General features: G+C 44.6%; 1 protein-coding gene across 1 annotated transcript; it reads left to right on the plus strand.

The window, feature by feature from the left end:
• The first annotated feature begins 10,947 nt into the window (after nt 1-10,947).
• Nucleotides 10,948-15,112, plus strand: SFRP2 (secreted frizzled related protein 2). Its single transcript, XM_058803991.1, has 3 exons — nt 10,948-11,534; nt 12,141-12,221; nt 13,624-15,112. The coding sequence occupies exons 1-3, from the start codon at nt 11,042-11,044 to the stop codon at nt 13,926-13,928; spliced, it is 879 nt and encodes a 292-aa protein (XP_058659974.1). The 5' UTR covers nt 10,948-11,041; the 3' UTR covers nt 13,929-15,112.
• Nucleotides 15,113-23,828: the final 8,716 nt, after the last annotated feature.

Consider the following 23,828-nt stretch of genomic DNA (forward strand, 5'->3'; position numbering starts at 1 on the left):
TGCTGCTTGTGCACTCAGCTGTATTGCTGCTTTAGCAGATGTTGGGGTGACCAAAGCCTGCCATGAGAACTAGGGCTAGGAGACTTCTTCCAGCTCTCTGAAAGCCTCATCTCCTCCTTCCTGATCAGGGGGTCACAGTTAAAAATATTATTTACTGCATACTAGTCTGTGGCTTGTAACAATTCTGAAAGTATTTCTGTGCAATGGTTTTTCAGTGAAAATACAAGCAAAATAAAACCTGAGTCAGGAAAAAGCTTCTCTCTATATAGTGAAGTCCATCCTCTTTTTTCCAGTCATTTCACCTGTAGGCTAAAGGGCACCCAATAATTATGACTACATTTGAGCTGAAATCAAAATATAGTAACTCACAATTTGGGATATCCAGACTTATAGCTTCAGAAGCACAGCTTGATTTATGGATGCCTGGCTGGAAGATATTTTGTGCTCAAGCTCCCAGCCATCACATAAATACTGCAGCACATAAGGTACCCCTCTCCAAAGGAATGTTTGCAAATACTGAACAGCATTCCCCCATAATGAACTGCCAATTTAGAGAAGGGAATAACTTTTAACAAACAGTCCTGATTTGGTAGCCACAGATGGGGATAAAGCTGTACTTGTTAATGCCATCACAGTAAGTCAGGCCGGTTTTGATTTATGCAAATCTAACCCGAAAAATAACACATAGCTATGCATTTCTATCACCTCCAATTTCAGCATGAACAAAAGAGTAAAGTAACAGATGAGTGTCAAGGAAGTAAGTGGTATATTACCTCTTCTCACCACATGCAAAGCCAACAGCATGATATTACCAGTGAGTGACCCAAGCTCAAATATGCATTACAGGGCAAATGCTCCTAAAGCAGTTAAAAAAATAGAGCCAAAGTAGTCAGAATTTGTCCCCTCCTTATGAAATTTTTTAAAAAAATACTTAAGTATATTAAAACATACATATTTAATATCATATTTTTCAAAATATTTAACTGCAAGGAGCAAGATGCCAACTTCCCTCATAAAAAGAAGACATTGTCCTATAAAGTCACAGCTGAGGGGTTTTACTTTATCTGTGTACATTTGTACTGCCAAACCTTAGCCTTGCTTAGACTGGTGACAGGGCTGAGCATCCCTTTGTGCTGGGCTAAATAATGAGCTAAGTTTCAGAGCTCAGTGCTAGGACCTTGGAACATTAGTGGATTGACTCTAAAAATGTCAAAATCTCCTGTGCTAGAAAACAAAACTTATACAGATAGTTGCAACAGAGTTATTGAAATCTCACTGAATTAAGCAAAGCTGAAAACAGAATAATTTTTTCCCAGCCCGGTACCTCTTTCACAGAGCCACCGTTCTGCTTTCCCAGGACAAGGCAAGGTAAAGAGGGAGCATATACACACACTGCTGTAAAGCAAAGCAGTGGGAACTGACACTGCTAAATAAGTGCTATCTCATTCATCTACTTAATAGACCAGGCAGATCTGAAGAGAAACCTCAAGAAGCTGCTCAACAGTTATCATACTCTACAAGCAAACAGCCAAAGGAAAATCTGCTCAAGCATAAGGTAAGTATTCACAGACATATTGCAGACACAGGTAATAAAGCTAATAGGCCTTCTACAACTATGAATAGGTGAGAGATGCTTCTCTCTCTTCTTCACAAAATCAAGAAACAAAAAACATCCAAAATTCAAAGACATATTCCAAAAATAAGAGCAGGTATTTCAAATACGTGGCTAGCCCCTGTGGCTATAGCACAGCTGTGCATTGCATAGCTTTAGAGAATTAAAGCTGTTACCTGCACACATTCTAAATGCACAGCCAGCATTAATGACACAGGTCATCTAGGAAGGATTAAGGATTAGTTATCATTTCAACCCAATGAAAGAAGATCTATATTTCTTTTTTAGACATGTAATTCACAGGAGAATTGTGCTTGCCAACACTCTGAAAAAATAATCTTTCAGAATTCTTGCAAACCCACTGTGTTATGATTTCATCTCATGAAATACAACACCTTTACATTAAACCTCATAAAACTAAATCCTGCTGGATTTCTTCCAGGCTCAGAGAATAAACAGCTATATCAGTGATGCCTAGAACAGTGATATCTGGCCCACTGTCATATGGCATGTTCCCACTTACAGAGGGGACCAGGTCTGCAAACAGCTACTTCACTTTGTTATTACAAAATCCTCACATATAATGAATTTCTCACATAATTGTTCTAAGAAATACTTCAAGAAGAAGGAAGAAATGCTTTGAAAACCATAATACATATTTATTTATACTAGGTTTTAGGGGGAGGGCTGTTAACCTGTTCCCTCCCTTCCCCTTAATGTAACACTTTGCAGAGCTGCTCTGGCTTTCAGTGAGCAGGAGCAGGTTTAGTTATCTGGGTCTCTGGTTGATAGCAAAGGGGAGAAATTTGTTGTCAAAAGAGTTCAAATGCACAGAAGAATATATCTAATGAGTTTACTCTGTAAAACATGATTATTCTCCCTTTGCTTCAGAAGTGCTGCTCAAATTCTTTTCAGCCCTGCTGGTCCAGCGCAGAGCATGAGTAAGGAAGACATCCAAATAACCAGTACAATTACACCAGACAACACAGATCTACTGCTCAAGCCCTCCTCAGAATCTCAGGGCAAATGTCTTCCATAGAAACTGATGTATGGCCAAAGAATAAAAACATTTTTCTATGTGATTTAGAATTTTCTCCATTTCCCATGTAGAACTGTGCTTCAGTCCCTCAGTCCAGGCAGAGGTTTGCACGTCTTCATGTGAAGTCACAGACCCATATATGCAGATGTCACACATTCCTTCCATCTTGCCTATCATTTATCTGGCCAATTACATCTCAGGCAAACCACAGCCAGGTCCATGGTGCAGGAACAGGAGCCAAGAAGCACGTGAGCTGATAGCCCTCCTTACTGGGACCTGAATTCCCCTAAGGTTCCCCTTCTCATTTTTTCCATTCCAACCACAACATTCTGGATTTTAGTAGCCACAGCTGGAGGATGATACTTCTACAGTAAAAGGGAGAGGTTAACAGTGCTGTAATCTGCCCATGTCCAGTGACACTAAGCAGAGGGAGGAATCCCAAAACATGTGGTCAGGCAGGAGCCAAAGGGGAAGGGACAAAGGCTCCCTGGGAATGGTTAGAAGATTTTTTTTTGAAGTGGCAGAAGAGAAACACCCCTGTTACGATGGTTGATTAGATGACACAACAGCAGGACAAGGTCATTGACCATATCACCAGAATTAATGAGGAGGGCATGTGTGTGGAGGGCAGCAGATTGTGCCTCCAAGCTCCCTGTCAAGCAGAGGACTATGCAGGACACCTTCAGTAGCAGGACATCATACTCCAAGTCCTTTCCTGGCGTGGGGAAGACTGACACCCTAGGAATGCTCTCCATGGATTCATGGTTCTCTCCACCAGCAAGTGACTTCTGACAGAAAACCACTGTATGCATGGGGGTCAGAATTACAAACACTTGAGGGGGGAGGAGAGAATGGCAGCTCTTTATCACCTAAGAAGCTCCAACTTTGAACTGGCTAATGACCCCAGCCCACAATTGCCACTCTTATGAGTGGCACACCCAGGCAGACGGTGCAACACAGCACCAGTGTCCACAGGGGCAAATCATTGTGAGGGAAAGAAAGCAAAAAGGAACAGAACACGGGTAACAGCACACCAGGGTAATGTGAACTGGTATTGCCATTTTTAAGAGCTTACTCTGATATTTCAAACATCATTTTCGACATAATTCAACTAAACCAAATTAAGATAATGCAACATGGTTTCAGCTTTGTTCATCTTTTTCAGCATGAACTCTTTCAACCCCCAAATGTCTAACTCTATACACTAAGGAGCAAAGGATACATCTCTGCAAACCATGGTAACTTTTAATGTTTATAAAACTACTCAAAACAATATGATTTCACTAATTATTCTCAGATATAAATATTAATTCTAAACTGACCCTGACACACTTTCTGCTACAACTTTACTTACAGGGTCTAAACAAACCTTGTTTGCTGTGAAATCTAGAGAAAAAAATACTGCACAAATAAACCAGAGAAATACATTCTCATGTTTTTTTCCAAAAATGAAGTTTTCCCTGTAGAAAGTCAACCCAACTACATACCAGTTGGGAGCATGGGATGCAAGACACTTCCCTCAAAACTAGTAGTTCCAACCATAGCAGAAGATGAGGCAACAACAAACTATTTGGGTAGAAGGCAGATAAGATGGATTAGTCCCATAGCCAACAGAGTGCTGGGAATACTGAAAATATTAAAATTTACAGAAACAAATTCATAATTTAAAGTATGAAAACCCATCAAAATAATAAATAAATGGCTAGATAGCTCTAAAACTTAGCTTATATTATAAGTATGCATTTGCATGTACTGAGAAAGGAAAAATACATGTGGAGAAGAGCAGGTTTATAATGTATTTCAAACAGGAGTTCCTTTACAAGACTCTTCAGCTTTACTTGTCTGCACCAAGCTCAGGAAGGCAAAACTGTGCAATTCTAGCCTGAAAGCAGAATAGTAGAAGAAAGAAGAAATTGAGAGGTTCAACAAAAGTTTTAATATATTCCTTGAATACAGGGTAAATGAAACTTTCTTGCTTTTTCTCAATTATTTCTGAATTTGTGCAAACTGCAAGTGTAATACCAATACATCATCAGCCATGTCATGTGGACTGCCTCTGGGTCTTCAAACTCCTGGATTTTTTTTTTTTTTTGGAAATACCAACTCTAGAGTCTGCAAATATATTTAAATTACTGATTATGCACCTACTAGTTTGATTCTTTGAATCACTGTGTAATTTACCTCCAATGCAATACAGAGGCTTGCTGATTAGATCAATCTGACATCACTGTTTCATTGCTTTATTTTGAATAGCATAGCTTTGGGGAACAGGTTCTCCTGATTTTGCTTTTTAAAATGTTTTACTACAAATTATTATTATAAAATAATTTCCCTTTACAAGTAACAGTATCCAAACCTTGAGGCTATGAGACTAGCTATCTATCAGCAAATCTGACTCTTCCCTGCAAGATGCAATTAGTTCTGAAAGTGAGTTTTTATACCTGCCTCACTCACACACTCATTTAGAGCTCTTTTCTCTGCTAAACAGTGCAGAAGCAGAGCAGTCAGTGGCTATTCTTGCCCATCCATCTGCAGATTTATGTGATCTCCTAGCACACAGATCCACACCAAAGGTCACCAATGTCCACAGCTTCAGCCTCAGGGTAAAATCAGGGGAAGTACTAATGGCAACTTTGGACATAAATGGCCAAAACCCGCCAAAGTCCTAACAGGGAGTAAAATTTGGAGCAAGACCCCTCATGACAGTAACAAGAGCAAAACTCACACGGTGGCCAATGGTGGCAGTATTTCTGTCCCCTGTCCAGATGGAGGCAGCAATTCTCCTTGCTCCCCACCTGAAGCACGCGTGCCCCTCACAGAACCAGGCATTTTGGTACAAACACCCTGTCCTTTTGTATGGCTCACACCGTGGGGCCCCCTCTCTGCTCAAGGTGCTAGCTACTACCAGGCTGCAAATAGCAGCTAGGGGGAAAGAAAGGAAAGATTTATTACATTACAGCTTTTTAAACAAAATATACTCGGAAAACCAGGTACCATGCATATATAGCCCTCCAGGGCATGGTTCTGCTACCTTTGCTATCCAGCACTTAGATGAGATAGATAGTAAAGGGAATGGTAATTACAAACAGAAATTCTGCACGAGCAAAAATGCTCACCACAACAAAAACTGTAGCCAGATATAGATACATGTCTGATAAATTTGAAGGATCGTAACTTACTGGAGTACTAGCATACAAATAAATCTGGATTTCCACATATACATGTGTGTGTGTGTGCCTAATGCAACATCTAAGCACCTATATTCCCCACTTTGTATAAATGGAAAGTACAAAGCAACATTAAAAAGGTTTGGAATTATATTTAATAATTTTCCTACAGAAAACATTCCAAACTGAAAAAAAAAGATCTGAAAATTTAAAAATACTAAATGCAGGAAAACTATTGAGGGAATGATCACTAAAATTAGAACAGTAATAAAAGTGAAAACCTAGAAAACTCCGTGTGATTTGGTTTCAATTCCATTTGAAAGCAATCAGTCTCAATTTGATCTTTTCCTCCCACGGTAGCAAACCCTGACTAAAGGCAGCCCGGAGTACCAGTCCCCAAGCAGAGTTTCTAGAGAAGAAGGGCAGCGAGCAGGAATACAGAGCACTGTGTTTCCAGCGGGAAGATCGACGCCCGCATCACCGGCAAAGGGAAGCAGCACACGGTGTGCACAGGCGCCACCAAGAGGCTCCTCTGCCACCGCCCCAGGAAGATTTTCCCCCTGAGCCGCTCGGCCACATCCTCAACACCTTCCGAGCATGCTCGCCGCTGCATTTTCAGTGAGCATTCCAAATGGAAAGCAAAGAAAAGGAGAACTTATTTTTGAAGGGTTCCTTTCAGAGAAAGGGGGACCGGGGGGGGAAGAGGGGAAGATATATCTACAGCATGTGCAGTTTTTGACAATGGAACTTTTAAATGTTGTGGCAACAGAAAGCAAGATTGCTGCCCAGTCTGGATCTGGAAAATGTTAAATTCCACCTTATCAGCCACTGAAACAGCACCAGGAGCGATCTGCTGCTGAGCTGCCTCACATCAAAATCTATGCAATCCTATTTTTTTCCTGTCAAATTCAACCACAAGATTCAAATAGTAATAATATTTCTGTAGTGTGATGTTGGAGACCATTTTAAAGGTAAGCAGAAATTTTCCTCAGATGTTTTCATCGTGGTCAGAAAACCAGTTTCATCCTCATCACTTCCCTTTTATGAGTTGAAGAGAGCGAGCTAAAAAGCCACAGGTTTTTTGTTCCTCTACAATGTTAAGGGCAAGTCCTCAAGCTCCAATATTTTGCTTAGAAAGCCCCTGAGATCAGTATTCCCCTAATCTGCTTGGCCTGGCTACTCTCACCAGCCAGCAGGGCTGCATTCAGTTCAGGGGTGAAAGCATCACCCAGACATTTGGGGAAGGTGGGTGCTTTGGGCCAGGTAAGGCTCAGCTCCCCTCCATGCATCCGTGCCTCCCTTTGCAAATCACTGCTCTCCAAGTGGCAAATCATCCATCCCAGTCTCAGCATCTCCCACCAAGGGAAACCAACCTGGGGGCTGCCCAGGAACTGAAAGCTCAGCGTTTTCTCCTGGAAGGGGAGAGGGCTTGAGACACAGCCTTGAATTAAGCCTCCCAGGTGAGGGTGCAGGCATCCCAGAGAAGTCTCAGGAGTGTCAGGCTGCAAGCCAACTGGCAAAACCCAGAACTTGGAGCATTGACTTGGACTAAATGGTATCCAGCAGTTCCCTCCGGCCATAACTATCCCATGATTCAGCAACCCAAAAGGACAATGACACCTTCAGGTCTGTGACAAAGGAATGTGAGGCCCAGGCTGGAAGAGTCATCAGTGACAGCAGCTTTTGCCTCAAAGCTCAAATTAACAAATTCATACTTTTTATTGCTGCCTGTGTTAAAGCAAGTGTGTTGCCTATTCTTTAGCAGACAGGCAAGTGTCAAAACATTCTCCCCTTTCCACATCTCGGCCTTCAGGACTGGTCAAAAAAAAACGTACAGAAGTTCATAATTCTTATCAAGGCTTGAAAACCAGGGGGAGCAGCACCATGGTTTTAACTTAGAGGGCACAGAACATGCACGCTCCTTAGAACACATCGCTACACTGAACCTCGTGAAAGTTCCAAGGAGTCCAGTCGTTTTCCCCACAGTCCATTCATTTCCACCACCATCCATCAAGTAACTGAGGGTTGGGGAGAACTGGAGCTGAGGTTCTTTCTTTCAAGGCAGCTCATTCTCTCACCTAACTGCCAGGATTTAAGGTGATTTAAGCACTTAAGGATTAAAGGCGTTTTAACAGCTTATACAGATTTAAACAGCTAAAGTGGCTTAAACGCTTATGCTACTTTCAGGCCTTTAAAGTGGCTTAACTATCCACGGCACTTGATGAATTTACGGGCCCTCAAAAGCCTATGCTGCCTTTAAAACATTTAGAAAACCACCTTAATACATTAATATATATATATATATACCTTAAAATATCTTTGCATTTTAGGAGTGCAGTCCTGCTTGGCTCCTGCCAGGTCGGACCAGGTCGCGGGATGGCTTTCGTGGGACGTGGATCCCAGGCCTCAAGTGGCAGCAGCGGGCCCGCACCCGCGCTGCAGAGCCGGGGCGGGATTGAACGCCCCGGGGGCCGGAGGGGCGGCACCGCTCCTTCCTTAGTTCCGTTCCCAATTAGCGTGGGGCCGGGAATGTTTATTGGCCCGAACGTGTGCCGCGGGACAGCCCCCGGGCCGCCCTCGGGGACGCTCACAGGCCGAGCTGGGCACATCCCCGGGCACATCCCCCGCTCCGCCCCGACGTGTGCCCCCCACAGCCGGGGCGGGGCAGCCGAACAGCCCCGCTCCGCCCGCAGCGCCGTGCTGGGGGTGCGAGGCGGGGCCGGGCCGCCGGGGCGAGCAGCGCCCGCGCCCTCGGAAGGGGTCGCGGTGAACGGGCACTGCTGCCCCGCAGCCACGGCGAACACCGGTCCGCAGGCTGGGAACGCCGTGCCCGAGCCGGCAGCCAGGAGCACTGACAGCAGCCTCGCCGTCTGGCGAGGGGTCACAGCGAGGATACCAATGGCTGCTCGGGTCTGCAGGCGTGGGTTGGTTTGTTTACGTGATCCCCGGTCATTTCAAATTTAGAGTAAATGAGCTCACCGGGGGTCATTAAAAGTGGAAATAATAAGGTCTCAATAAAACCTTGTTGCAAATCAAAGCTTAATCCAGGAAAACGTGTGGTTTTCCTGCTTATTTCCTGTGGGCTGGTGAAGCAAACAAGCAAACAATTCTGGTGAAAAGAATGAGCAGGTTTGTGTCAGAAGTGTCTCATCCTTCACCACACAGAATGGTGATTAGTCTAAACAGTCTGCTCAGATTTGGGTCTTTGCTTCCACACAGCCTATCCCTCAATAGCATACAGGGAATTTATAGAGCAGGCAAATGTTCTTCCAGTCATGCTGAAATCCACCTGAGGTGATATCAATGACTCCAAAAAAAAGAGAAGCAGTGAAAAAAAAAAAAAGGAGAGAGAAAAACAAGCCACAAACTTGTCCATTTTACAAAGACCTGGTGGACAGCCCAACCATTCAGGGTAAAAACAAACCTCTTGGTAGATTTCCTTCCACCAGAGAGGAGTTTGGGGACAGAGGCTTGCAGAACCAGCACTAAGATCTGGAGGGGACATTCCTGGCAAATGACAAAGTCTACAGCCTCTGGCACTAGGTAAAATAGGCTTAAAATGGACACCATAAGCCATCAATGGGGCTCAGTCCTATGGAAGGCACCCGAGGTCATCACTTTACATGTGCTCTGTTTAAAAGTAATTAATGGCAAGAATATGTGGCCCTGTAAGAAATAAACTACTTTTAACCTTTACCATAAGTGATACTAGATGTTCAGGATATTTATTTTCCAGGTATCAAACTTCAGGAGAGAAGCTGACCTACAGGGAGGTTACATTCATCAGCTTGGCCCACTGGAAGGGATCTTGGAATCCCCACTGGAAGAGCTGTCACTGGCTTCACATGTGACAGCATCCTGCCTGGGGCAGCACTGCAACCATTCCAGCATGGCAGACCTGTGCTTTCCTGGTGGGAATGCTGCAGGTCCCATCTCCTTCCTATGCCACAAGCAACAAGTCATACCTCTGGGAAGCCCAGTGGGAAATTGGATGTACAGGGATCCTGCAATTTACAGAAGTCATTACGGCTGAGGCTAGCTTCCCATAAAACATCTCTATAAGGAGAAATATTCAGTAGCTGATTAATGAATGTGGTTTACCACAAAATGATACTACACAGGCCTACTCTTTTCAATAATAATCCCATAAATAATATTACTAAAAATCCAAGAATTATCCAAAGCACACTGAAGCTGAGTTGTGATCCCAGTGCCTTGCCTGTTGTCTTCCCCTTGGTGTTAAATCAACACAAACACAATTTTTTAAGGGAGTTTCTAGGTGAAGACAGGAGTGAAGGGAAAGGGATGTGCCTGCGCTGCACGGAGCCAGGCCCGCGCTTTTAGCCTCAGGAAAACGTGCTAGTGTTTTGAAAGCGCTTGGATTCTTCCACTCGGGGAAATCCCCCACTGGCAGTCGGGGGCCATCCAGGGGCTGTGGGGCCCGGGTCTGCTGCGGCTGCCCCGCTCCGGGCAGGGGAGAGCCAAGGGCTGGGGGGCAGCAGGAGGGGATGGGGGGGCAGCAGGAGGGGATGGGGGGGCAGCCCCAGGGCTGGACGCTGGGGCCGGGGGTGCCGGCAGGCCCCAGTTTCTGCCTGCGGCTCCAGCCCGGGGCGAGCCCTGCCAGCATCGCAGGGAACGGCCGGAGGTGCCAGACACGCCCCGGGGGATGAGGGAGCCGCCAGCCTCGCCCCTGGCCTGGGAAGCGGCCCAGCCACATCTCCCGTGCGTGGCAGCGAGAGCTCCAAAGGCGGGCAGGGGGTGCCGGGGGAGCGCGGCGGCTCCGCAGCAGCTGTGCCAGAGGCAGAGCTCACCTCCAGCTCCCCGCCGCCCCTGCCCGGCACAGGAGCTCCCCGGGGCTCTTTGTTCGCCGGGATCTTTCCCTCCTTCTCCGTGCTCGCACGGTAATGTTCCTTCCAAAGATTTCCTGCCAAAAGACAATCCCCCTGAGCAAAAGCAGACCGAGAAAGTAGTGACCAATCCTTTCTGGATGGCTGTCACCAGGCTCCTCCCAGCCCCCGCTCCCCCTGCTATTTGCATACAAAAAAATCCAGAAAACTCCCGTTTGCCCCAGCATCTCGCTCAGACTCTCCGTCCCCGCCTGGCAGCAGGAGCCCGGGCTGGGGGACGCTGCCTGCGGCTGAGGTAGCGTCGCGCCGCCCGCCCCGTCACCCCGGCCCCCCGAGCCTTTCGCCAGCCCCCCCTCCGCCTCCTCCGCGCCCCAAAATGCAGCGCCGCCTCTGCGCCCTGCTCCTGCTGGCGTCCCAGTGCATGGGCTCGGCCGCCGGGCTCTTCCCCTTCGGGGAGCCCGACTTCTCCTACAAGCGCTCCAACTGCAAGCCCATCCCCGCCCCGATGCTGCTGTGCCGGGGCATCGAGTACCAGAGCATGCGGCTGCCCAACCTGCTGGGCCATGAGACGGTGCAGGAGGTGCTGGAGCAGGCGTCCACCTGGATCCCTCTGGTGCAGAAGCAGTGCCACCCCGACACCAGGAAGTTCCTCTGCTCCCTCTTTGCCCCCGTCTGCATCGACGACCTGGACGAGATCATCCAGCCCTGCCACTCGCTGTGCGAGGAGGTGAAGGAGAGTTGCGCCCCGGTGATGTCCGCTTTCGGCTTCCCCTGGCCCGACATGCTGGACTGCAGCCGCTTCCCCAAGGACAACGACCTGTGCATCCCGCTGGCCAGCAGCGACCACATCCTGCCCGTCACCAGGGAAGGTAAGAGGGAGCGGCCGAGTCGCCCCCGGAGCGGCAGCACCTACCCCGACGGCGGGGCCCCTCCGCGGGGGAAGGAAGGCGTCTGCCTTCAGCCCCGGGGCTCCGGGACGGGGGGAGCGGAGAGGTGGCCGCAGACCAGGCTCAGGGAGGCTTTTCCAAGGGGCCCGGGGAAACGGCAGGCAGCGTCGGGGAGCTGTCATCGGCCTGCGCCCATCTCCATCCTCACAGGGAAGGTCTGGAATCGGCGCTGGAGCCGCATCCGATCCAAGGCATCCGATCGCCTTGAACGAGAGTCACCGCTGTAGCGCGGAGCTGGGGTGCTCCGTGTCGTGTTCCGACCTCCCTCCCCACTCCCCTTGTACTTTTTTACCCGCTAAAACAAAAACTTTTGGTGGAGGCGTGACCTTAAAAGCCCACCGTGACCCTGTAGCGGGTCTGCCTCAGGATAAGACGGCACAAAGTGCTCGGGCAGCTCCGGGGCTGGGGGGAGAAGGAGCGGGCGCTGGGGTGAAGGGATGGAAAGCTGGCCATTCCCAAAGGGTTCCCAACGCCACCTGCTGTTCCTTTCTCCCCGGGTCTGACGGGGACTGTTGCTTGCATTTGCAGCACCCAAGGTCTGTGACGCCTGCAAAAACAAAAATGAAGATGATAATGACATCGTGGAAAACCTCTGCAAAAACGACTTTGGTAAGTGGAAGCAGAGCTCCTCTCGCTTGAAACTTGGGAGCCGAGGATCAGGTACAGCTCCCAGTGGAGTCAGTCAGAGATGTGCCTGAATAAAAGGCAGGGCTTTGACCGTTGAGTCACGAAACACAGAATTCCACCTTGGAGTAAAAAGTAGCCCTTTTTATCATTCCTTTCTGTTTACTGTTTTGAAGTAGTGCTCTTTTATGTGGATGTTGCTGGCAAACCCACTAGAAAGTAAAATGAGAAAAAAAAAAAAAAAAGAGAATCTTTCATGCAGGCTATTGCCTGGGGAGAAGTAGAGCAAAGCTTCATTTAGATGTTTGAGACAGAGCTGCATGACCAATCTCAGTGTATCGTAAGAAATACTCTCTCTGCAGATTAAGAATGAAGCTCTATATATCATTTGACAGAGAAGGTAATGCACAGACAATTGGGGATATAAACTTAATGGGAAGATCTGGGGTTAGAGGAGGACAAGAAAGCCCCTTCAACACAGACAACTGAAGGACACATTATCCACACATTAGCATTTCAAGAGCAAAAGGGAATAAGGAGGGGAATCCTTTTACAATAGGTCAGTGTTTAATACCTGGAAACAGATTTGTAGTATAAGTATCTACAAAAATTCAAAAGTCTTTCTTTAAAAAAAGCAAGCAAAAACCCACCCAAACCCTGAAACTAAGATTGTGGGACATAATTGCTAAAACAATCAATAGTTTTGGCCTGGCAAATTGCACTCAGATAAATCCTCCTAAAGCTAAACATGCCCCACAGCTTCTTACAGAGCCCTGTAACCCCCTCCTAGTTATTTTACCAAATCAAATGCAGCTGTTGGACCAATTTGCCCTCCATGGGATCTATTCTTTCAAAAAAACAATGCATGTGAAATATCATTTCCTTACAGGTTTGCCTAAAATCCTCTCCAGCCTAATAAATTAAGTGTAGAAGTTTTGAGCTGCAGCAGAGATCAGGTTTCAGATTAAGTCTAGGTACTTGCCTCCCCGCCTCCCCTTCAAACACTACTTTCAGGAAAGCTGCCCTCTCCCAGAAAAAAAAAAAAAAAGCGCTCTGCTTAGTGTAGCAAACCTGCCCTCTCTCTGCTGCAAACAGGAGAAAAGCTGGAAAAAATATTAATTTAGAAAGGAAGGGGAAAGAGGGGGAGGGGAAAGAGGAGAAAAGAAATCCAAAAAACCTCAACCCTAAGGTTGATTCAAACCGAAATGACTTGCATGCCCTTTGTGGCTTTAGAAATGGAGCCACCTGCTGCCTCTTCTGTCAGCCCTGACAGTTTAATTAGCAATAGAGCACCTCCCTCCCCAGGTCCTCTTTATGTGCACTAATGGGAAAAAAACCTCTCAATCTCTCTCTCTCCCCCCGCTTCCCCCTCCCCTTGCTCTATTAGCCTTGAAGATAAAAGTGAAGGAGATTGCCTACATCAATGGGGATACCAAGATCACCCCTGAAACAAAGAGCAAAACCATCTACAAGCTGAATGGGCTGACAGAAAGAGATCTGAGGAAGATCGTGCTCTGGCTCAAAGGTGGCCTCCAGTGTACCTGTGATGAGATGAATGACATCAACGTCCCCTACTTGGTGATGGGGCAGAAGCAGGCTGGGGAACTGGTGATCACCTCGCTGAAGCGGTGGCAGAAGGGGCAGCGGGCTTTCAAGCGCTTCTCCCGCAGCATCCGCAAACTGCAGTGTTAGTGGCTTCGGCTCTGGCTGTCCTCCAGCAGCCACCCCTGTCCCAAGCTCTCTGGGCCTCCAGCTCCTTCCTGCTTTGGCCCCTGTGAGCCTCCAGATGCTGTGGGCACGAGGCACAGCTGCCCGAGAGGGGAAGAACCCCTCAGTTTTTGTACATAGGTTAAAATGTAATAAAAAAAAATAATGACTATTTTTGGGAAGCATTAAAATATCTCGCTTAAAGCTTGGGGGTTTTTTTATGGTTGCAAATGTGACTTTGCTCTGAGGTCTTTCCCTCTTGGTTTTGGTAATGCTGGTTCATTTATCTTGCTGCTTCTCTGTGTGCGTGCATGTTTGTGGTGGCACGGCAGGGCTGGCACCGCGGGGCTGACACGGCTCCCACCCGCGCCAGCGCTGCAAAGGTCACCTCACGACTCTTGCATGTGATACATAGGCACCAGTAAGAGTATATTAACCATTCTCACTTTCTACTTTCCACAAGTCTGAGCCCTCTCTCAGAAAAAAAAAAAAAAAAAGAAGTACAAGTTTTGGAGCTGGTTGATCTGAATCCACCTTTTTTTTTTTTTAAATTGTTTTGCAAATTAAACCATCTGTAGCCTAACTGTAATATACCTAGTGGTTAATCTGAAAGAGTTGTAAAATATTGCTTTAATTAACCTTGTAAATACTCCAGATAAATGTTATATTCTTGTATATAAACTTTACATCATAGTTTACTTATTGTCTCTGTCTGTATTCACTCTAATCCATTTTGGGAGAACTGGGAGGAAGATGTCCAACTGGACTTTGTCATGGCAAAGCAGAATTTGTCATTCCACCCTAAGTGACCATTAGAAAAGCACAAGGAAGCCTCTAGTTCTGCAATCAGAAAATCTGTAGTGGACCTCATTTCCCCAAAGCTGAGCCCAAAAGACACAGAACTGAGGTTCAGTCAGCTCATTTCAATATGTGTCTGTTGAGCTCTTGGAGATGAGGCTTCTTTTCTGTGGCTCCTTTGTTCGGCTGCCTGCATTTTCTCATCTTCTCAGAGGACTTTCCTGACATGGAACTGCAATGAGACCACAGTCTTAAAAATTAAATCCATCTTTCCATTTCTTGAAAAATACATATTAAGGAGGAAAATGTCATTTGCTACTTGCAATTCAGAATAATGGTAGAGCAAGGCATTTTTTTTGTGTGTATGTACACTCACTATACTTATTGAGAAAGAAAATAAAAGATACCTAATAGTGTAACTAAATGAATGTTTTTCAGCATTTTTCTTACAAATGTTTTCTGATGAAGAGTGTTACCTGAATTTTATTGTACTTACCCTGAAAAATGGTCTTGCTTCCCAGTGCTGTTACACACAGAAAATTCTTCATAGCTTCACTGACAGCCCCATGAGCAGTCCGATATTCCCAAGAACATTTTATGTTAACTCTTCACTGACGGAATACAAATCCAACACTAGACTTTTCTGTAAAATGAAAATCCCATTATTTTAATAAATTTTGTGTAATTTTTCATCATCAGGATCAAAAGATGAAAAGGAAAGATCCAGCATATACACTGTTTCAGGAAAATGAGTTATTTGCCCTTTCCCACAGTCTTAATGCATTCACTATACCTGGTACAAACAGTGGTAGGATGCTGACCATGCAAGAAAAGAGCAATCCTCATAAATGTCCTCAAAAGTACAAATTTTTTTAAAAAAATTTAAAAGGGAAAAAAGTAACTAATCACCAAACAAAATCCCCATTTCAAAGTGGCTCTTAATTATTTTGTGAAATGATATCTGTATTTAAAGGCCAATACCTTGCTGAAATGTAATTAAAACCTTTCTTCTGAATGAACCTGACTTACCAGGAAACAGATTTGACTCTTTTCATGTAATTATTCTAACACCAGCACTCTGTCCATCATCTTCCAGAGCCATTTGCATTGGGGTGTTTTATCACTCTACCCATTCTGCTCAGCAAATGATGTAATGCCTCTACCTGAGCAGCCTTGGGCTTAGAGGGAGCAAGCTCACAGATACAGAGGAGCTGTCTGAAGGTGAACCTGCAGAAAACAGGCATGTGTGCCCCACGGAGGAAAGCACTTTGAGGAGGACGTGGCTGCAATGCAGGCACTGGGGACCAAAAATGAACAGCCAGGACTGTTGCACACAGCCTGCCTTACAGATACTAAGTTGTCCTGCAGCAGCCATAAAATTATCTTAATTGGGCTGTCCTGGAAGGCAGCAGTACTGATGCTGATGAGGACAGACAGGTCACAAGTTACTCACTCTGGGGTCATGTTAAGGCCAAGACCATATAACAGACTTTTGCCAAATTACTCAAATGCATAAAGACATACCACCTATGATCAAAAGTGCCCTCTCTTAAAGAAAAACCTCATATCACATTCCCCTTCACAACATAAACACAGTTACACCAGCAAAATCCTGTTCGTATCAGGAGGAATTCAGGAAAAGTAGAACAAATTTAGCTGGCAAACATTCAATTTTGCTAGCATAATCAGCGTCCTGGATCAAGAGCACCCTGCCATACAGATGCCCTACTGATAAAGCCTTCTGCATGAGGCCCTTGGCTGAATCACTGGGACTGTCCACTCTCGAGGTGAATTGACAGGGGTAGGATTGCCTTTCAGATAAACAGGATTTAGGCAAATGCGAAAAGTAATGGGATTCACCTTTTCACAAAGTTCCATTACCTTGTTCTAACAGTATTGTATTTAAAGATGGGTCATATCCGCCTCACCAAGAAGTGTCAATGTTTGTTGTACAGCTTCTAGTGATGTAAATTCCAGACATTGCAAACTGTTCAACTGAAAATTAGGATTTTAAAGCCTGAGGAAACTTCACCTCCCAGATACTGGCAAAGAAGTAAACACATACATTTTTATTCTTACTTGCTCAAAAATAACTGAAAATCCTTGACTGTGCCAGGAAAATAGTGAGCCAAACATATAACAAAAATTATCAGAGCCTGTTACTTCTCATAATTGTGTCACATATACTTCAGAGTAATTATTACCTGGTATGGTCCACTCCTAACAAAGTTTTTTTTTTTGCAATTGATGAAAAAAGGCAACCCACTGCAGCATTTTTTCAGACACTTTTTGTCTTTTTCTAAATAAAACAACGTTTTTACGCAGTTAATTATGTAGCTTCCATTGTATTTGCTTTCATAAAAACTATAAAAGCAGCTGACTACAATGGATTAGTTTAAGAACAATAATAATGACACTTGACATTTATACAGAATTTTCCATTTCGTTTCTCAGACTGCCTTCACAAAAATAGGCGTTAATATCCTTTTGCAGATCAGGAAAATGAGGAACAGTGAAGTGAAATAACTCATTCAAAACCACCCAGCAAGTCTTTTACAGTCAAGAAAAACAGACTATATTTTTTCTCCAAGTTTTATGCTCTAATCATTAGACCACAGCAATCAGAATGATGTATAATCAAGGCAGCACTTAGATTATAATTTGAAAGCATAACAGCAACCAAGTCTCCCTCCAACTTCTTCTCCTCAAGTGTGTAAAAGAAATTGCCTGCCCAAGTTTAAATTTAAAACCCATCAGCAATATTCCTCAGTATTTTCCTTTCTTTCTTATTGATAGTTCTCTTTGTCCTTTAACTATTTCTTAATCTTTTGTTTTCTCCCTCACATCTCATTCACTTCAGGCACTTACAGAGAAGCCACCCAGCCCCTCTTTTACCCTCTCATACAGACACTTTTGCCCTCAGAATGGTTTATTAAAGAACTCATGCAGTATTGCTACACACAAGCCACAAAAATCCTAATGACCAGCCCAAGACTTAAAAAGACCCATGCAGAAAATTCAGTAAGAGACATGTAAATTTAATTAATTATTTTCTCTGAGGACACAAGGGCAGTTGGCTGCCACAAGGAGCATCACAGACACATGCTGATCGGCTCAGGCCACTATACCTATTCTGCAGCAGGGGAATAGAAAGGTATTTAAGGAATATGTGAGCAAGAATGAAAAATAAACAGGTAGAACACACATTTCCTTGGTAACCAGGTCTCCTACACATCTCCCTGTTGTTGTAACCCTTTGTTCTCTAATCTTGGGCCATGAAGCACCTCTCTCAACCCTCTTTCAGATGTCTCTACCTCTCTTGAGCCATGAAGGGTATCAACCAAGACCAGAGCCACCAAGACTCAGAAAAGGACCACCACATTGTCCCCTAGGTGCCTGCTGGGACTAGCCAGCAGAGCAGCTTGGCTTTGGCTGTTTTGGCAGCCCACTGCCATCCCCACCACACCCACCAGCTCTGACAGCCTTGGTCACACAGTCACAGCTGGCAGTGCCGCAGGAAGGGCGATGGATTGATGGCTACCAGAGCAGTAGGCAGCCTTCCTTAGGCTGGGCAGCCAGGCTTTTGTTATTGGAGCCAGAAGTTCTTATTTCTAGGCTTCAGAGACCTGCCTATATGATTTATCTAGAAGTTGCTTTCTTATCAGCAGATGTAGTTTTAGCACAGCCTGACTGTCTGGTGAAACAACCACAGGAATGGATCTTGTTTGCCTCTGTACAAAGAGGAGAGTGCAAGATATTCACATCACAGGAATCCAAGACCCCAAGCTCTCTTGCAAACATAAATTAGCCCCACTATATCCCTTTGGGGTGAGTTTAATACAGTAACATTTTCCAAATGCATCAACTGCTTTCAGGGTGAGCCATGGGCTCCTAAATCACCTGGATGCCTTGGAAAATATTAGCAGCTGTCCCCCACTGGAGTTAAAGCCAGTTGGCTGGGGTCAGCCAGCACGCCTGTCACCCAGCCAGGAGGAACACCTCAGCAATCAGCCAGCCAGCCCATTGCTCTCACAACTGATCAAAATAACCAGCCAACACAGAAAGCTGCACTGTGCAGCAGCTGATGGAGCAAATTTCAAAACAAATCACCACACACAGAGAGCAGCTGTCCGGCCAGAAGGACCAGCACAAGTCAGAAGTATGCACAGTGTCTTACAGGACAGACACAAGAAAGAACTTATATACCTTCTAAGACTCACAATAAGGCAATACTATTAATGCAGCTCTTTCAAAATCCAGATGCTGCAGATCATCCTTTTGGAGTCATTTTCAGACCACAAAATGATGCTGGAATTGTGGAGAATTTTCTGCTTGGACACAACAGATTGCCATTAGAGGCATGGCCAAAACTAGCAGCAACTGGCAGATTTAGGACTGATCTAAGAAGGTAGCAGAAATGGTAATTTAAGAACACTTTCAGCTTTCCAGATCTTTGTTTTCAGAGCTTAACCCTGACAGTCTTCATTAGACATAAGACTTTCCATATGGAACTGCTATGGAAGGACAATTAAAAAGTTTTCCAGAGATACCTGTTTTTATCAGGCAAGAGATAACTAATCCTTCCCTGGCAATTTCCCTGCATTGTTAGTTAAATTCAAATCCCTAACATTGTCTAATTGCCTTTTTTGTTATGTGAATCTGCAGCCATGCACCATAGGGAACCCAGGCTGGTTACACACTGAGACAGGTGCTTTAGTGGATGCAGGGCTCACATCATTAGGCACACACAGAGCTATTAATCATTTCAGTTTACTCTGAGGCACAAACCTGAATTAAGCCAGGCCACTTTCCTACGAAAAACAATAGCTTAATTGTAGCAGGTAAGGCAAAAGCATTTTGAGAGGTAGAATTTCAGGAACAAGGGCAACTCTCCCCAAAAAAAGAATCAGGAAAGACAAGAAAATTCACCATATTTAGGAATTAGGAAGTTTAATCATTTGTTTTCAGCAAGAGAAGAAAAATAATTTGAAGATAATCTATTCTCCTCACACAGCCTGTTACCTTCAGATGCTGAATTCCTTGAGCTGGGAAAAGTTGTCACATTTACATTCTGTGATCTGTAGCACTGCAATCATCCCAGTGATATGAATGGCGGGTTGTTTGGGGGTTTTTTTCACACAATGGGGAGTTTTAAATAGAGATGGATTTTCAAAAGCATCTACTAAAGCACAAGTTCAAAGATTCCAGAAGTATTCTTAGGTTTTGATTTTTACAGTAACTTACACAACAGAAGGAGGAAAAAAAATAACTTTGTTGGAAACAACGTAAGAAGGCATTTTAAATCCTGTTAGATGCCTACAGATGCTTATCTGTTTTGTGAGGTACCCACATATACTTCAAAATCTGGCTGCAAGACATCCTTAGAGAGTTTAATGTACCTGGTGCACCCAGGGATTTTGGAAATGGGACCTAGACTGCTGAAAATATTAGCAAGTAGAGGTATTATAATCTATCCGACACATGTGAAATGATGAATTTGGTTTCAATATTTGACTAGAATATGATACTTACTTGAAGAGCTGAAATAAGACATCTTCGCTTCCCCACAGAAACAGACTTTGTAAATTCATAAGGTACCTCTGGAATGCTAAAGCTAGCTCTGCCTTCACAAGTAAACACTGCATGGAAATCAGTCCCTCGATTCAGAACTGAGCTTTAGAAGCCTTGCTAGGAAGATTAGCATCCTTCTCAACTTTGTACTTAAGTAGATGAACTAGAAAAGATTTGTATTAAATACTTCTGTCTATAATACAATACAGCTGGAAGCTACATTAACTGTTGACACTTGCCTTGCAACTGCTGCAACTCAGTAGTACATAGCAAGGAGTAGTGTAAAAGTCAAAAGTATAGTTAGAGTACACAGAATCACAGAATATTTTGAGTTGGAAGGGACCCACAAGGATCATCAAGTCTGACTCTTAAGTGAATGGCTCATACAGGAATGAGATCAGTGAACTTGGCATTATTAGCACCATGCTCTCACCAGCTGAGCTGATCTCAAATGGATGAAAGAGATGCATTTCCTTGCATATGAAACTCAAAAGGACCTCCTAGACACGTAGAATATGGATTACAATACACCACATCTATGCTGGTAATGTGCCATCACCTACCTTAGGGTGAAGTTCACCCAGCAATAACTACACTTACCGTTTGCACATTGCATCCAAATGTGAGCTGCTCCATAGAGCAAACATTTTCTGCACTCCACTGCCAACTGTGTGTTCCCACCATCTTCCTGGGTCACACAAGGCAGGCAGTGTGTGGGCTCAGCTCTTCTGCCCAGCCCCAGGTGAGCCCTGAATGAAAACAGCCAGATATCATGAGTGGCTTGTGATGAGTTTGGCAGCTGAGCAGGGGACATACCCAGCTCCAGCTCCATATCTGCGTGGGGACCAAGCAACACATGTAGGTCACCTAAAGTGCACCTCAAAAACAGGCCCTCAGCCCAGACACTTCCAAAGAAACAAGTGTATTACAGCAGGCTCAGTCTTGATTTGCTGCTGTGGCTTGCCCAGCACCAGTTGGTGAGGGCAGCTAAAGCATTTGCAGTATCAAATTCATCTTGGTATAGCCCTGGAGCACATTAAAGGGTCCCCCAGGGACCTTCCCTTCATGACAAGGAGCCTGGGCTGGGGTGCTGTTCCAGCCCTTGAGCTCTCACAGGCCAGGAGAGCAGCAGGCAGGAGATGCCAGTCGAATTACTATCTGCAGGGCAGGGCTCAGCACACCTGAGTCTTGGCGATTAAAAATACAGCTTTTCAGTCTTATGGTAGTCTTGATAATGCTGAGCACCTCGAGGCCCAGGCTTGCAGCATTTGCCAGCTGAACTCTCCTCCTGCTTGTCTGTCTCTCACACTCATTCTATCTTTGATCCTCTCAAGAGAAAAAGGATCTAGAAGAATTTGTGGAAAACTTTACACACAGCAGTACTCAAAAAAAGAGATAAGAAGGAGGTGCTGGTGAATACTGTAATGGCATAATCTACTTCAGTGGGAGATTCTAGTCTGGCTGATGCATTTCATTTCTGACACACTATTGAAAGGATAGTGTAGAGACAGAGGTTAAAAAAAAACAGAGGGCAAAATTTGCCAGGGAATTTGGTACCAACACATATTCTAGGTGGACTTAATGAAGTGTGAAATGATGACCTAGAGCTGGTCCTAGGGAAATAAGCAGTAAAATTCCATATACATTAATAGAAACAGAGGTAGCAGCATTGACTGTTTTGAAGTCTGACTCTTCAACAGCAAGAGAATCTATTTCTAATTTTCATGGTATGTATAAGTCAAGGACACCAAGGATTCAGAAGAGCCACTCCTGCTCAAACTCCAAGTAGAAGAGAAGCATTGTGAGTAGATTTAATGGAGCCCTACTGAAGCCACTGCTCTAATATAGCTGACAGCTAAAATGCAACAGCTCACTAAGTCTGAATAAAACATGTATTTATATACAAATGCAATAGCAAAAGCTATTGGGAAGAAAAAACATCAACCCTGATTGTCATTGTGTGGGCATATAATGAGGTGGAGAAGTAACTGTGGTCAGGAGAAAGTCATTCTCATAGTATAGTGTCAAGCAACTGGCTAAGTGCAAAGCTGCCCAAAGTTCAGTGAAGTCAGCCTGGTGACATGTGGAGCAGATGCTGAAAGCCTGACAGCTGGAAATGTTGGAAGCACTTGTCATCAAAAGGTGGCAGGAAGCTTATGTCAGCTGGAAAAGAGCCTGGATGCTTGTTGCTAGGGCAGCAGAGAGGGTTTTGACAGATAAAAGTGTTGGTGAGCAACGACTAGAGATAAGAGTGCAGATCCCTGGGAAGGCGGAGGAGGGCTGGTTCTTCACGTTTATCTTTAGTGATAGGGATACAAAAGGTCACTGCAAACCCCCAATTTGGGGCAAGGCCTTGCACGGTCCTCAAGTCATCCGCCACTATCTTAACCCTAGAAGGGAATTGTTAGTGTGACATTTCATGCTCATTCTCAGTCTTGTGGTATAAATGCTACAGCTAGCAGGGAGGCTGCAGATAGGAAAGAAAGCCAGGGGTGTGGGGAAGAAAAAATTCATCTTTGGGAAGAGTTAGATTTGTTAGACTTGACCTTGAGAACCTGAATGACAAAAGTTATGTCCATGCCTGGCAAAGTGCCTTCTTTTTGTATTTTACTTTCCTCTAGACACATTCAGGGTAAAACAACAAGGACATAGCAGACCTGTCCTCAAGTAAATCTTTGGTCCTATAAAAAACAGAGGAGAAAAAAGACTCAAAAGTTCTTTATTGGGCTAGCTAAATCACAAGTATGTTAAAGAACAGGAAGAAAACCAAAGGTCTATCAAAAAATGCACAGTCTTCAGAAAGACTGAAAAATAAAACCTTGTTAGTTGCTGGTTTCAGTCCAGATCCAGTAAAAAACTAGAAAACAACAAAAATTATAAATCCTTTTGCAAGTTATTTTAAACAAGTTTTCCCAACTGTACAATATTGCTCAGAGATTTTCCAGAGCAAAAGCCTCTTCAAAAAACATTATAAAAGTCACAGTATTGATAGCAATTTCAGATAAATGGAACACCCAAGGTCTTTGTAAATTTTCACACTATGAGAAGTTTCATTAATCAAGTACAGCTGGCTGAACATTTTTTTCATTATATGGTTTATTGGTTTGGATGACTGAAATAAATTGGCGAAATTTGCGTAGTGCTGTTTCCCTTTCATTTCCAAGGTTGGCAGTGGACATTTTTGAAGCTATATATTCCAGTTTTGGTACCAGATTTGCACGCTGTCATTAGCTGTACTTACTCATGCACGCCCAAAGAGATAAGTGAGACAAGATGGCAAACACTTGTCCAGGCTGTGGGAGACCCTGGTTCAAGTCTGTCCTCTCTGCCCCTCTGTGTTCCACACCTCAGTTTGCATTGAGACTTCAACCAGTTACCAGAGAATTTGGTAACTACACATTCAAATGGGGGGTATGCTCCAAATGATATAAAGTTATATAATAAATTGGCTGTGCTACTCACTTTGCACAGCAGTGAGAGGACATGAGGTGGAAGGGTCAGAGGCCTTCTCTGATC

The sequence above is a fragment of the Ammospiza caudacuta genome, chromosome 4 (genome assembly GCF_027887145.1).
Source record: "Ammospiza caudacuta isolate bAmmCau1 chromosome 4, bAmmCau1.pri, whole genome shotgun sequence".
NCBI lineage: Eukaryota > Metazoa > Chordata > Aves > Passeriformes > Passerellidae > Ammospiza > Ammospiza caudacuta.